The sequence below is a fragment of the Monopterus albus genome, unplaced genomic scaffold, assembly GCF_001952655.1.
Source record: "Monopterus albus unplaced genomic scaffold, M_albus_1.0 scaffold161.1, whole genome shotgun sequence".
Taxonomy (NCBI): Eukaryota; Metazoa; Chordata; class Actinopteri; order Synbranchiformes; family Synbranchidae; genus Monopterus; species Monopterus albus.
Genome location: NW_018128041.1, coordinates 830417 through 843082, shown reverse-complemented (window position 1 = coordinate 843082; position 12666 = coordinate 830417). Strand labels below are relative to the sequence as shown.

At 41.7% G+C, this 12666-nt stretch overlaps 1 protein-coding gene across 1 annotated transcript in view; it reads right to left on the bottom strand.

Moving 5' to 3' along the window:
• The window catches only part of unc80 (unc-80 homolog (C. elegans)), a 58813-nt gene that overhangs the window by 8568 nt on the left and 37579 nt on the right, over positions 1 to 12666 (bottom strand). Inside the window, 25 exon segments of the mRNA XM_020615285.1 lie at positions 340 to 463; positions 567 to 692; positions 772 to 895; positions 2405 to 2605; positions 3111 to 3329; positions 3442 to 3534; positions 3699 to 3869; positions 3980 to 4076; positions 4163 to 4301; positions 4449 to 4583; positions 6019 to 6284; positions 6367 to 6547; positions 6706 to 6807; positions 7064 to 7153; positions 7911 to 8005; positions 8229 to 8412; positions 8526 to 8612; positions 8740 to 8840; positions 9120 to 9263; positions 9386 to 9517; positions 9663 to 9849; positions 11028 to 11159; positions 11375 to 11556; positions 11832 to 11970; positions 12482 to 12589. Of these exon segments, the coding sequence (XP_020470941.1) occupies positions 340 to 463; positions 567 to 692; positions 772 to 895; positions 2405 to 2605; positions 3111 to 3329; positions 3442 to 3534; positions 3699 to 3869; positions 3980 to 4076; positions 4163 to 4301; positions 4449 to 4583; positions 6019 to 6284; positions 6367 to 6547; positions 6706 to 6807; positions 7064 to 7153; positions 7911 to 8005; positions 8229 to 8412; positions 8526 to 8612; positions 8740 to 8840; positions 9120 to 9263; positions 9386 to 9517; positions 9663 to 9849; positions 11028 to 11159; positions 11375 to 11556; positions 11832 to 11970; positions 12482 to 12589 (3559 nt within the window).

Below are 12666 nucleotides of genomic sequence, written 5' to 3'. Positions count from 1 at the left end.
TATAGTTAGAATCTTTTTCCACAATAGGCAGCAAAAACTGTAAGTTGTGGACTGACATCATTTATCTTATTACATAATATATGCCACATGATCATAATTAAACAATTAAATTAAAATCATGACAAAAATGCCAATATAAAGTCAATAACAAAAAGCATGATTTTATGAAAACAACTGAATTACACAGAGATCTGGGAAACTTACTCAGTAAAAATTAACCTGAGAACTGAGGGCACACCTTTTGACACATCATCGGGGTGCCTAAACTTTTGCATAAGACTGTATGTGGCTGTAAAGCTAGAATTACTGTGTATTTTATATCAGAGCTGAAGTGTTTACCTTTGCTTCCAGACCCCACTGTCAGTACAAAGGGAATAAGCAGGTTGAGCAGCATCCCCTCTCGCCTCTCTTGATTGGTAAAAGGTGAGATCACATGACTGAGAGGGAAGTCATCCTTCAAAGCCTAGGATGGGAAAAATGGAAGAAGCAAAAGTTAAGCACTTATTAGGTAAATTGAACAGATTATTTATGGGTGGCTTTTTGATGAAGAGTTAGTTGAGGCCCACCTGAATCTGCAGGGCCACCAGCCGGACCACTGCTGTGCTGAAGGGCAGTGGAGGGGAGAGGTAGGGGCTGAGATGGAGCAGAGGTAGCCCATCTGCCACACTGGAGGGTCCAACCACACCCATCACCTGACAACACATGTAAATTATATCTTAAAAACCATGCCAAGAACCTGGGAGGTAACAGAACAGTTGTGGGTTGCCATACCAGGTTGACGCAGACATTGATGAGTGATCGAAGGTGTGGGAGGAAAGAGATGATTGGCTGTCGTTGCAGGGTCAGACAGATACCTTCAATCAGGCTGCTGGCTGCCTCCCACTCCACCTGTCTCCTGGAAGACACACAACCATACACCACCATCCCGCACGCAAATAAAAGAACATTGTTATGGATTGAAATAAAAGATAAACAAGAATGCCACATTCAAGTCATGTGGGATGAAAAGAAATTATACACTGTTTACTAGAAAAAGACATTCTATCAGGCATGGCTTGAGTGCGGCATAACATCCACATTATCAAATAGATACATCTTTAAAGCAGCGAAGCAATGATTACCTCACATGTACGTAATCACAACCTTTATGACCTGAATAAAGGCCCTGACAGCAATATCGCAAAGCTCACAAACATAGCCAACTCAACACTGCAGCAGCAACAGATCCAGGTGTAAAGCACACACACCTGTGACCAGTGTTCCCTCTGATTCAATGGAGTCACGTGAAGTAATGGAAGAGGAGCAAGGTTTTCATATATGTTTATTTTTTTGCATTACTTTTGCTGCATCCTGTTCAACTTGTGAAGAGTCCTAGTTCATAAAAATCTTAACTGGGTTATTCACAGCAAATCAGAAAAGAAAAAGAAATCTTGCATGCAGGCAACTTGACACACCAAATAACAGATGCAGTATTGCACAAGTGGTATATGTACCTACACTCTGTCATGTAATCTCATATACAAGCCCCGGAAGAGACTTAGTGAAACTTGTAATGTAAAATGTTTGTTGATCCTGTACCCATGGCGAGTTGTGAGGCTGTTTCTGGTGTCGTTAAATGTGTTGGAACAGTTTACTTTTACATACAGTAGTTAAATGTCTCTCCTATAGTCCAATCAAAATTGTATTCCAGCTTACAATATTACAGCTAAAGGGTAATATTATATGTAAGTGCTGAGAGGTGCCATAGAAAAAATATCTGTGGAATAGACCGTTCATTAAAATTTGCCATATTTCCAGCTGTAAATTAGAGCAATTAAGTACATTATGAAACATCTCAATACTTGCTATTATATTTGAAGATTTACTTTTATTATACACATTTGAAATATTTCAATATGTTTATTTGTTTAAATATATTTTTTGTAAAACTTTAACAAAGGATTAGCATATGAACAAGTGTCCAAAGAACAAAGCTTAAAAAGAAAAGTATTAGCAAGTACCCTATTAGGTAAAATAGCAAGAGTTTTGGTATCGGAAATGACACCTCTAACTGCATGCTAACATCCCCACTGTAGTGCTGGTCTCAATTAAAAATGTACAACTCTCTTACTGGACACCACTGACTTAGAGAGAACACTGCCAGCGATCCATTCTTAGTACACACATCTTCACACACTCATGTATGAATGTAATTCCTCACACACCCAGATGTGCCTGCACAATAACAGACCACAGCAACACTTACGGTACATCACCCATGAAGGCAGCGCTACAGAGGACAGTACCAAGAAGCTGTCTATCTACTGTACACACCACGGCACTGGTACAGCACGATACACTCACAGGGAGAGAATTGAGATTGTATTCAACAGACCTGGTGCATAATGCCTGTGGGCGAGCGCACCTGAGCGTAGGCATCTTGTGGATTTTGTTGAACATGCGGTCCAGCCTCTTGAGGATGAGGATGAGAGCGGGGCGGATGGCCTCGGAGGACCAGTCAGTGATGGGCAGCATCTCCATGATGTAGCGCCGCAGCCCTCGGCTCTCCATGGTCAGGGTGTCGTAAGGTGCGAGCTTCAGCAGGGCGTGGGCGATCTCTGCCAGCCTGGGAAAGACCGAGACAGACGCACAGTCAGTGGAACTTGATAGTGCTGCCTCAGTCCCATTTCTTTTGGCCATTTATATGTATTACTCCATCCAGCTACCACATGTCCTCAAACTGTCCCTCTATTCCCAGTCACCTTACCTTCCCTGCTTACTTATACACCTGTTCCCACTTTCCTCATCATCCCTAGTCAGTGTTTATACAGTACCAGTCACTTCTACCTGCTCCCTGCCAGTTTGTAACATGTTTGTGGCTGTTTGCTTAATTTCCATTCCATTCATGATAGATTATTGGACACACAGATCCACCTTGAGGACATGGTGGTATTTGACTAGAGGTACAAAAGCTGTTATTTGATTGGAGCATTGCCTGTATGACTGGGAAGATAATGTAGGTAGTGAAGATGAATAAGTCACACACTCCCTTCCCCCCTTTGAGAAACAACAATCAACTTATCAGTGAATGTGATGAAAAATGCTTTGAAATCAGTCATAAATCTCCTCACCTCATATGGGACTTGATGTCCAGCAGCTCCAAGGCTGTGACCCGGGGCTCGCCGGCAACATTCTGCAGGATTTTGAGTCGTGGTCCGCACTGTTTGTAAAACTCGGTGCAGATGTTTAAGAGGGACTCCCGTGGCCGGCGGAACTCCTCCCTTGCGATGCGTTCGTCCAGCTCCTCTCTGGGCATGCCCTGGCCCTCCTCCAGCAGGTGGAGATTGTCTCTGGGAACACAAACAGGACCGCAGGCTTGACTTTCACTCTCCACATTTACATCCTATCCATCTATTGTGGAGTTAAATCATGTCCTGCAGCTGAACATGTTATGGTTCTGACCTCATGTTGACCCCTCCTGACATGGCATGGTTGGCTGTAGTGCCTCCCTTATGGCCCTGATCGCAGCGAGACATCTGAGGGGCTGTCATGGGTCTGTGGAGGACGGGTTGATAAAATTATGATGATTGAAAGCATCTAAAAGAATAACATCCTTATCAACAAAACAACATTCTGTTGTGCTCTCACAGGCTGTTACAGGCTAATATCCCAGCCTCATTTTGCTATTTACTTTGTGTTAGCAATGGTGAGAGTCAGACCTGGTGAGGGCCTCTGAGCTGTAGAGCAAGGCCTGTAATGATGTGGCCAAAGCAGCGATGGCTGCAATCTCGTCCCTGGCAGCTGAGGCTGACTCCATTGTAACTGTGTTGCTTTTCAGCTTCTGGAGGTAGCAGGGAACCAAGGCCTCCAACACCATGAGCATCTGGAGACTGGAGAGACACATGCAGATCAGAGTGGAACAGAAAGTAACTGTTAGAGAAAAGCTGTAGATGCAGAACAAGAGGAAGAAGAGGATGCATAGTGTGCGCACATACTGTACCTTCTGAAGGATTCGGGGGCGTAGGCAACTACAGTAACACACAGCTTGATGGCCTCACTGATAGAAAAGGCCAAGTCCTCGTTACCATAACAAAAATCTGGAGGAAGAAAAAAAAGAGCATAACCCTTAATTGGGTTTTGTTTGTAGAATTTAAATTCACAGAGTGCATGAACAACAGTTTACCGAGAGATCGTAGAGGTTTCTCAGCCTTGACGAGCTCCAGAGCATCCAGGGCGTCCTGCGTCTCCCCCTCCAGAGAGACCAGCAGGTCAAAAAGACACTGTGCTGACACTCCTTTGGACAGACCAGTACTGGTGCTGGTCTGCGATGGAAAATGAACACAGAGACAATCAATTAAGCTGAATTCACAAATTGCAGCCAGCCATCGGGGAATAAAAACACAAGGTATGTGTGTATTAGGGAGGTAAAGACCACATTCATTGGAACATGTGTATGTTTGTATGCTTACTGTGAATTCCAGCAGTGGAGCCACACTTGCAAACAGCTGCAGGATGAAAGGTTTGCGGTGGAGGATGTAGAACTGTCGGCAGCAAAACTCAATGCCCTGCCTCAGTAAAGGGTTGCTCTCATAGTCAGCATAAACCTGCCACAGCAATAGAGAGAGAGCATTTTCTTACAACGATGGGTTTGTGACAAAGGACAACGGTAGATATTCTTGACCTGATGGGTGAGAAAAGTGATTTGGGACACAGATTTGTAAGCAACATAATTTATAGGGGTATAAGCAAACTGATTCTGGATTAGCAGTGGTTGGCTTTGTGTAATCATGTGTGTGTGTTGATGTCATTTGTTCTGCATGTTTGAAAGAATAAATCAAATCAAATCAATGATAATTCCTAATCATTATTGTCATTTCTAAGATGTTTGGCATTGTATTTAATCCTGACTTTGACTCCCTTAATTCCACTATTAGAACAAAGGTGGTGTCTCTTATCCATACTGTACTGTATAGATGTGAAGTTTCAGATACATACTATTTACACCATATGACTCCTCCCCTCTCTGCTAAGAAAATTAAACAGTCGTACAGCAAATTTTAAACACTGTAACCAGGTCTTTGTGACATATCCAACCCCAGGTGCTGTTTCCTGTGTTATGCTAGTTAGCACTGTGGGCTACGTTTACATTATTACATTTAGTTATTTTCATTTGCAAACACTGGTTAGTTAAAGAATATAAACAATCAGTTTGCTTGATTTAGAATTTAGTTTATTAATACTCCGGACACAGCAGTATTTGCTAAATGAAGTGCACACGTATAGTTAATGCTGTTTGTCATTTATTTGCTTGTTTTTAGGTGTAATATTAATTTACCTCACTTTGCATTTTGAGTTTCCTGAACTTCCACATCCTGGTTTGGTAAAACATGCGGCTAAGAGTTCAGCCTTCTTATATGCAGAAGCCCAAGCCAAGAACCAGACCAAGAGCTTTGACAGCACAGGGGTGGGGAGTAGGGGTTCTAGTTTAGAGAGGTTGATTATTTCTTTCTTTATGTAAACTGATAAGGCTAAATATCCTGTTTTGTTGTACTGTATTTATAGTCCATTTGTTAATGTTTGTCTTGATTATATCTCTTGTTTCAAAATGGTCTGATAAGCCAGTATTTTATGTTTAGTCAGGTCAGTTTGCTCATTCAGTTTGTTGAGTTATCCTTTGTCTGTAAAGTACTGCCTGAGTCTAGTTTGGTTTAGCCGACCTCTTTTATGGGCCTAGAACTTTATTATATATTTTGTAAATGATTATTTCCTTTATTTTGGGTAAATAAAACCTTTAAAAACATACTTGTGGCTTATCCTGCCTGCCAGCTTGGTCCCTCACATGCTTTTATATGTGCAGACATGCCAAGATTACATGCACTGAAGACTGGTAGCTTTGATACATCACAGCATTTCATTGTTGCTTCGCAATATAATATGGCAGTCCTGTTTTTTATTTGTTAGATTGAATTAATTTGTCTCTTTGGCTTTATTAGCTGCAGAAATGAATTTAGCTGCAGGACACACATATCTGTACTGTACCTGCAGCATAGTTGGCAGGATCCACTGGTAACCACTCAGAGAAAAGAGGTGGTTGAAGTGAACAGCGGTGTTGATGGCAGTGGCTGTGTACTGCCTGAGGAGGGAGCTGTCTTCTGGGTGCAGCAGCAGCGCCCCATTGAAGACATTGAGGAACAGCATCATCTCGTCGCCCCAGGGATACTCACTGGGCATGCCCAGAAACATCTCTTCCAGCAATGTGATCCACAGCACCTTGTGGAGGGTGTCCAAACCAAACAGCTCCTTCCCTGGAAGAGGTTAAAAAATAAAAAATAAAATAATCATAACACTTCTAAGCAAATATACAAGAATTCAGTGTCTCTGTCTCACCTTGTGGCTCATTGAACAAGGAGAACTCTGCGTCAATGGCAGTTCGTGGGAAGGATGGCAGGCGCAGGAGGTCTTCCTGGAGCAGGGAAACATGGGATTGCTTGTGGACAGCTGGCATGTGTTGGGTTAGGGAGATGAGGAAGAGGACACGACCGACCTCCTCTAGTTTACGGGAAAACACCTAGAAAAAGAACAAATAAGAAAAAATGAGTGAAAAAAGCAGACACTAAGACCATGCCTTTATCATGTTGGCTCCCCGATTTCCATTTCTCCAGGGGGTTCATTTAATGCAGACTAATTTCACAGAGACTGAATTGTCAAAGGTTATATCTTCCATACCTGTTTCTGGATAAGCTCCTGTCCTTTCTCAGGTAGCATGCACACCAGGTTGAGCTGGGGAGAGACTGACCTCCGGAAGGGGTAGATGTCTCTTACATATGTCTACAGGTGGTGGATAGCAATTAAATGGAAAATGATAAAACACTGCAATAAAACCAAGATGAGCAATATAGCCCAGCTATTTCTCCGCTGCTGTTGTGTATCAAGACTTAACAGATCACGCACACACAGTTTTCATCCTCCTCCTATTCCAGCTTATGCCAATACTAAACAGCTCATGTAACTGCTGTTGATACATTTGTCAACAGATAAATGAATAAAATGCAACTCCAAATAAAGCCAATTTCATTGTGTCTACCTTGTTATAATGAATAAGGTTCCACCGTTTGTCCATGAGAAAGAAGTGTGCTGATCTGGCTTCAGGGATGTTGAAGAACTCAAGGCACTCCTGATAGACAAAAGAGGAGACATCAATCAGTCAAAATCTTTATTCATCAAGTATACAAGGAATTTCTTTTGGTGCTGTTTCCACATAATAAAATCACAGAAATTATTAACATATCAAAAACAATACAGTACATAAGGGCTATACACAAGTTGTAAGAAGTCTAATAAATTAAACAATATTAATATTAAGGGTGAACAACATTTAAAGTGCATACTGTATATCCACTGACAACAATACACATGATAAAAAAAAAAAAGAGTAAAAATCTGACACAGAAGAGATTATGTCAAGGGAAAGCCATGAGGTGCACTGCGCTATGAATAATAGAGTGCATGTACTGCTACTTAAAGCAGAGAGATGACAGAAGGGTCATTATTTAAAAGGGGAATGGCCTGAGGAAAAAAAGTAAGAAGGTGGTGGCTGGTCCTAGTTTTTAGAGCTCTCACTCTAGGTCTCTTCTTAGCTGGGAACTGCTGGGGGAAAAAAGAGGGACCAGGATGTGAAGAATCAACCAAGAATTTTTCCACCCTCTTCCTCAACTTTGATAAGCAGAGGTCTTTGGGGGTAGGGAGCTAAACTTCTTCCATTAGCTGACTTAAGGTCCCTTATATGACTTAATTGTTTGCTATTTAGTTTCTTTTCATCCAGTGATGAACTTAAATTCCTAGATTACTAAATGTTAGATGGGTCAGAGTCATACCTTGTCTACATCATAGAAACAAAGTGACAGCCCAGTGGGGTCCAGCAGTGTTATTACCTTCAGCAGAGCTTCAAACTGGGTGTCTTCATGGACTGGGAGCTGTGTTGGGATGTCACATTCATTCTGCCCATGCACAACCAGTGTCTTGGTCCCTGCATTGACAGTACACAAGATAAGTATTATTGACGTATTATTGATGCTACAAAAATACTACTTCGGTCTATTTTAATAAAATTTGGCAAATTTGACTCAGCTAGATCTCAACTGTAGATTATATTTGGAGTCTCAGTGAGATATGAAGTTAACCATTAGCATTACTTGCATCCTATCAAAAGCCAGTATTATCACAAACATCAGCGGTATCAGTCACTTCACCTGGCATGGATGCAGTGACCAGCAGTTTGACCTCACACTGTTCCTTCTTCATGGTCTGCTTTAGGTCTTTGAAGAACAGCCCCTCCACATAGCCGACCACCTCCCACAGGAAAGTTAATGTGGCCGAGATGGCGTCCATTCCCCACTCACACGGAGTGCGCACAAAATACATGACCAGTCCCACCTTAGAGTGAAATTTGAATCAGTGGCCTGATGGTTAAATGAAAGTTTAAAGAAAAGTGAAGATAACATTAATAAAGATATGAGTAAAAGAAAATTAGTTTTTTGTTGCTTCACCAGGTAATTGAAGAGGATGTGAGAGGTCTGGGCTGGCAGGTCTCCAATATTGAGCAGGAGCTTCCTTAGCATGTACATGAGCTCATCCTGACAACACAAGGAACACAAGTCATCAGAAGGTACATTTCCCATTTGAGCTTTTAGATGGTGCATTTGTCTCACTTCAGATTCTAACTGATCAGATTTGAAGTCGGGCTTCTTCTTCAGATGTTACCTGTCTATTGCTCACTGTTAGTTTCTCCAGGAAGTGGCGGAGAACCAGTGCCGGATCTTCAATCAGGCAGTTCCACAGGATTTGTTGGGCAACAGCACTCACTAGAGAAACACTGAACTAAGTATCTGTTCTTGCAAATATAGTTCTTGTAAATATAATATACGACCAGATAATAAGAACCGGCCTATGGAGCATTTAGAATGACCCACACATAAATGTATTTTTTGCAACCTGACTGATATAATGTAGAAAAAAAAACCTAGCGTATGTATTTTTTATATTTGTAGCCACAGTGCTGTGCTAATGGTACTTTATTCAATACATTTTATATCTGATGGCTGCAGTGACTCAAAACAAACTGTTTTCCACATGAGACCTACCAGCAACACCATCCTCTCGTACCTCCCCGTCCTCCATGAGGTGTACTATTGGTAGGACTGCAGCACAGATGCATGCTGGGAAGACAGCTTGGGGTGGTTGTAGCATGTGGTGAGTAGGAGTGTGTTCTGTTGTGTTCTCTTCATCTGACAAAAACAATAAATGAACAAATAAAACTTCTCATTAAACACTGAGTTGAGTTTTATTTCAAGCAAACAAAATAGGTCTATGACAAAGGTTACTGTCCTCAGTGGTTTTTTTTACCCACCGTCAGCACTGGCCAGTGAGCGGACAGACCACACAGAGCCTCGACGGAAAGAGTAGTTTCTGTGGGAGTTACTAGAAGCACAGGATGGGCTGACAGACAGGCGGCGTGATGCCAGGTTCACCACTTCTTCTGCTGGTGGGATCAATGTCAGACATGACCAATGTAGACAAAAGGAAAAAACAACATGCTCTCAGTGTACAGAGCAATGTGCCAAATCCCAGACCTCAGTACTTGTGTGTATCTGTGCAACATGTGCTCAAGTGCCCGGTAGGCTCACCTTCTTCCTCTTGCTCGGGCGGTGGGCTGCATGTGGGCTCATAACAGGCCTCCTGAGCCACAGGTATGGCTGTGATGATGCTGGCCTCGCGGCCCAGACGTCGCTTCTCTTCCTCTTGCTGCAGGTTCTTCAGGATGTGCTCAGCTCGCTGGTGGGAACGTGACACTGCTCTTGCCGAGAAGGATTTCTGGAAGGATGGTGGTGTGGATGGTAGAGTTGGATCAAACAGCACAGAGACAAAATAGCACTTGCAGACACAGGAAATTCAGAAATGCAAGAATTTAAACAAAACTGACAGTTTGACTGTTTCAGGAATGCATGTGCACAGCCATTCTACATTTACTGTTACAACTAAGGAGCGTTTTGTAATGTAAAAGGACCAGACAAGAAATGAATACAGTAACTCTCCTCCAGCACATTGAACCCATGCTCTAGTGCTGAATAGGAATTTCAGTCATGACAAATTGTGACACAATTGTATTCAAAGTGGAATATGGAGATTTTACTGTACCTTGTGTGCAGTAAATGCCTCACTGCATTTGCAAGAGTGTTCATACACATATATATTCAAATAGGCTGAACACATGATATGAAAAACATACAGATCAAAATCATTCTCATCCATTGACCATGCATCAACAGCATACCACACACAAAACGTCTGCATGTCCACTGCATGCTTTAATGTTTTTTTCTTACGAACAGAGCAAGGACTAGAGTACTTCTGGAGTGTGGTGTGTATAACTGCTCAAGATGCAACTAGCTGAATGTCCCATGAAACTGCCCCAGCTTCTGATCCATGATGAAAACCTCCACCTCCCGATGACCTAATAACACTCAATGGAGAATATTTTCTCTCCGGTCATTGGTGATCTGAGGTAACAAGATGCATCAGCACAAACATCTGGACAGAAATACCAACTTACTATGGTATGGACTGACTGAATTAATGTGGGATACTAAAAACAAAGACAGTCGATAGACAAATTGTAGAACATGTGCTTGCAGGTCTTCATCAAAATCTATAAAACAATTTTATGATCATGCTTTTTAATAGAATATACAAGAAAGTAAAAGGAAACACCAAGAAACCTGTTTTACCACTTATCACAACTACTGCAAAAATGTATGTTTTTCTAAAATTAGCAGGTTTCTTGGTGCAGTTGTCCACATTACAGAGCATTGCAGAGCAATAACAAATATGTTTTAAAAGTTGTGTCAAAAGTGCATCGTGTCTGCTCTTGGTATTACTGATGCACTCAATCTAAAAATATGTTGCTAATTTTCTATTAGTATTAGCAAGTACTACTGCAAATGTACTGTAAGTATAACTAGGCAACCCATATATACAGGAGTGAGACTTACTGACTGGTCTTCATTGATTGGGTCCTGGACACTGCCAGTGTTCTGTGGCACCCAGGGGGGGTCAAATATGGGCACACAGGGCATGCCCAGTATTGGAGATGGCAGAGTGAAGTTGATGCTGGGTGGAGGGATCTGAAACAAAGGACAAATTTAGAACTAAATGGATCAAAGTAGCCTAGTTTTTGAGATGATATGTTCTAAAGTAAATATCTGTAAGGGCTAAACAGAGCTAACAGTCGTCTAAGGACCGATTATTAAACTCTCTAGGACAAAGGGAAAACAGATCTTTCACTATGGGGATAAATATAAATTAAAAGAGCTTAAAAAACATCATCATTATTCTGTACCTTAAAAATCTGCTGGGCTCCTTCCTCCATGCGAGGCCACACCTGGTAGCGGAAACGCCACAGTGTGTAAAACTTTAGGATGGAGTTGATGCGCTGGCAGGCCTCATGGTGCTGGAACTCTGCCATCATCATTTCAGTCACGGCATCAGGGACCTTTACTGCACACAGAAGGAACATGGCAGCTGGAGAGGAGTCAGGGGGAGGAGTAGAGAGACAAATAAAAAGCAATTAGTAGTAGAGAGGGTAAGAGAGAGGCCCAAAAAGAGGGATTCAGAAAAAGGGAGAGAAGAGGTAAAAGTGATGGAAGGGAAGTAAACAGGAAGGAAAGTGAAAAAAGATGTGACGACTGTTAGAATATAAAGCTAGTGAATATCAAGGTCCAAATTTTTACACACTATGAGGGTGTCATAATCTGACATGTACAAACCTACAGATAGAGCATTGATGCTCAACTCACCGGCAGCAGCTGCCATATGTTCATCCACACTAAGCAAGAGTTCCCAGGCTGCAGGCTGGATGTCTCCATACATGTCATCAGTCAGGATGGGTGCTGCTTTGATCAGCAGAGAGAGGGGAGCTGGTGACAGACTCATCACCTGAAGGAAACACAGGCAAGTATAGAATTGGCTTAAAGGTAAAATATTGTGAGGAGGAGCACAAAAATAATGTCTCTTTAAAGTTATACTATGTGACATTGTTTTCTTTTAATATTCCTGCACCGGCAACAGTGATTTGTTTGAAATAATTACAACTGTGTAGTTGGTGTCAGCATTATACAATAAACATCACTACAAACCTTAGAAAATTTTGACATTTATGATTTTTGCAAAAAGAAAAAAAAAGCTGCAAAAGTGACACAAAAAACCCAGTAATCAAAATACACAACAGACTAATTTGAAGCTTTATTTATTTTTTGTAATGGCACATAAGATAGCTAGTGTTTGTGTGAAGTGTCTCAAGAATGTTTTAAAAGCTAGTCATCTCTCTGTGGACCAAGATAGAACAAGGTAGATTTTTCTTGTAGTATCATGCAATACCCATCTTTGGCTTCGACTCATTTGGAGAGAACAATAATAACAACAATAATGATGAACTAAAACTATTGACCTGGTTACGAATATACTTGAGCATGCCCGTATCCTTCTTCCCTTCTGTGTTGGGGTCATTGGGCCTTCTCTTCATGGATGGGGTCCTCAGGCAAGACTTGTCAGAACACTGAAGGCACAGACACTTTTATAAAGCATCACCTAAAACAAACTTTAGTGAACCATGTATCCCATCAGTTTTAAAAC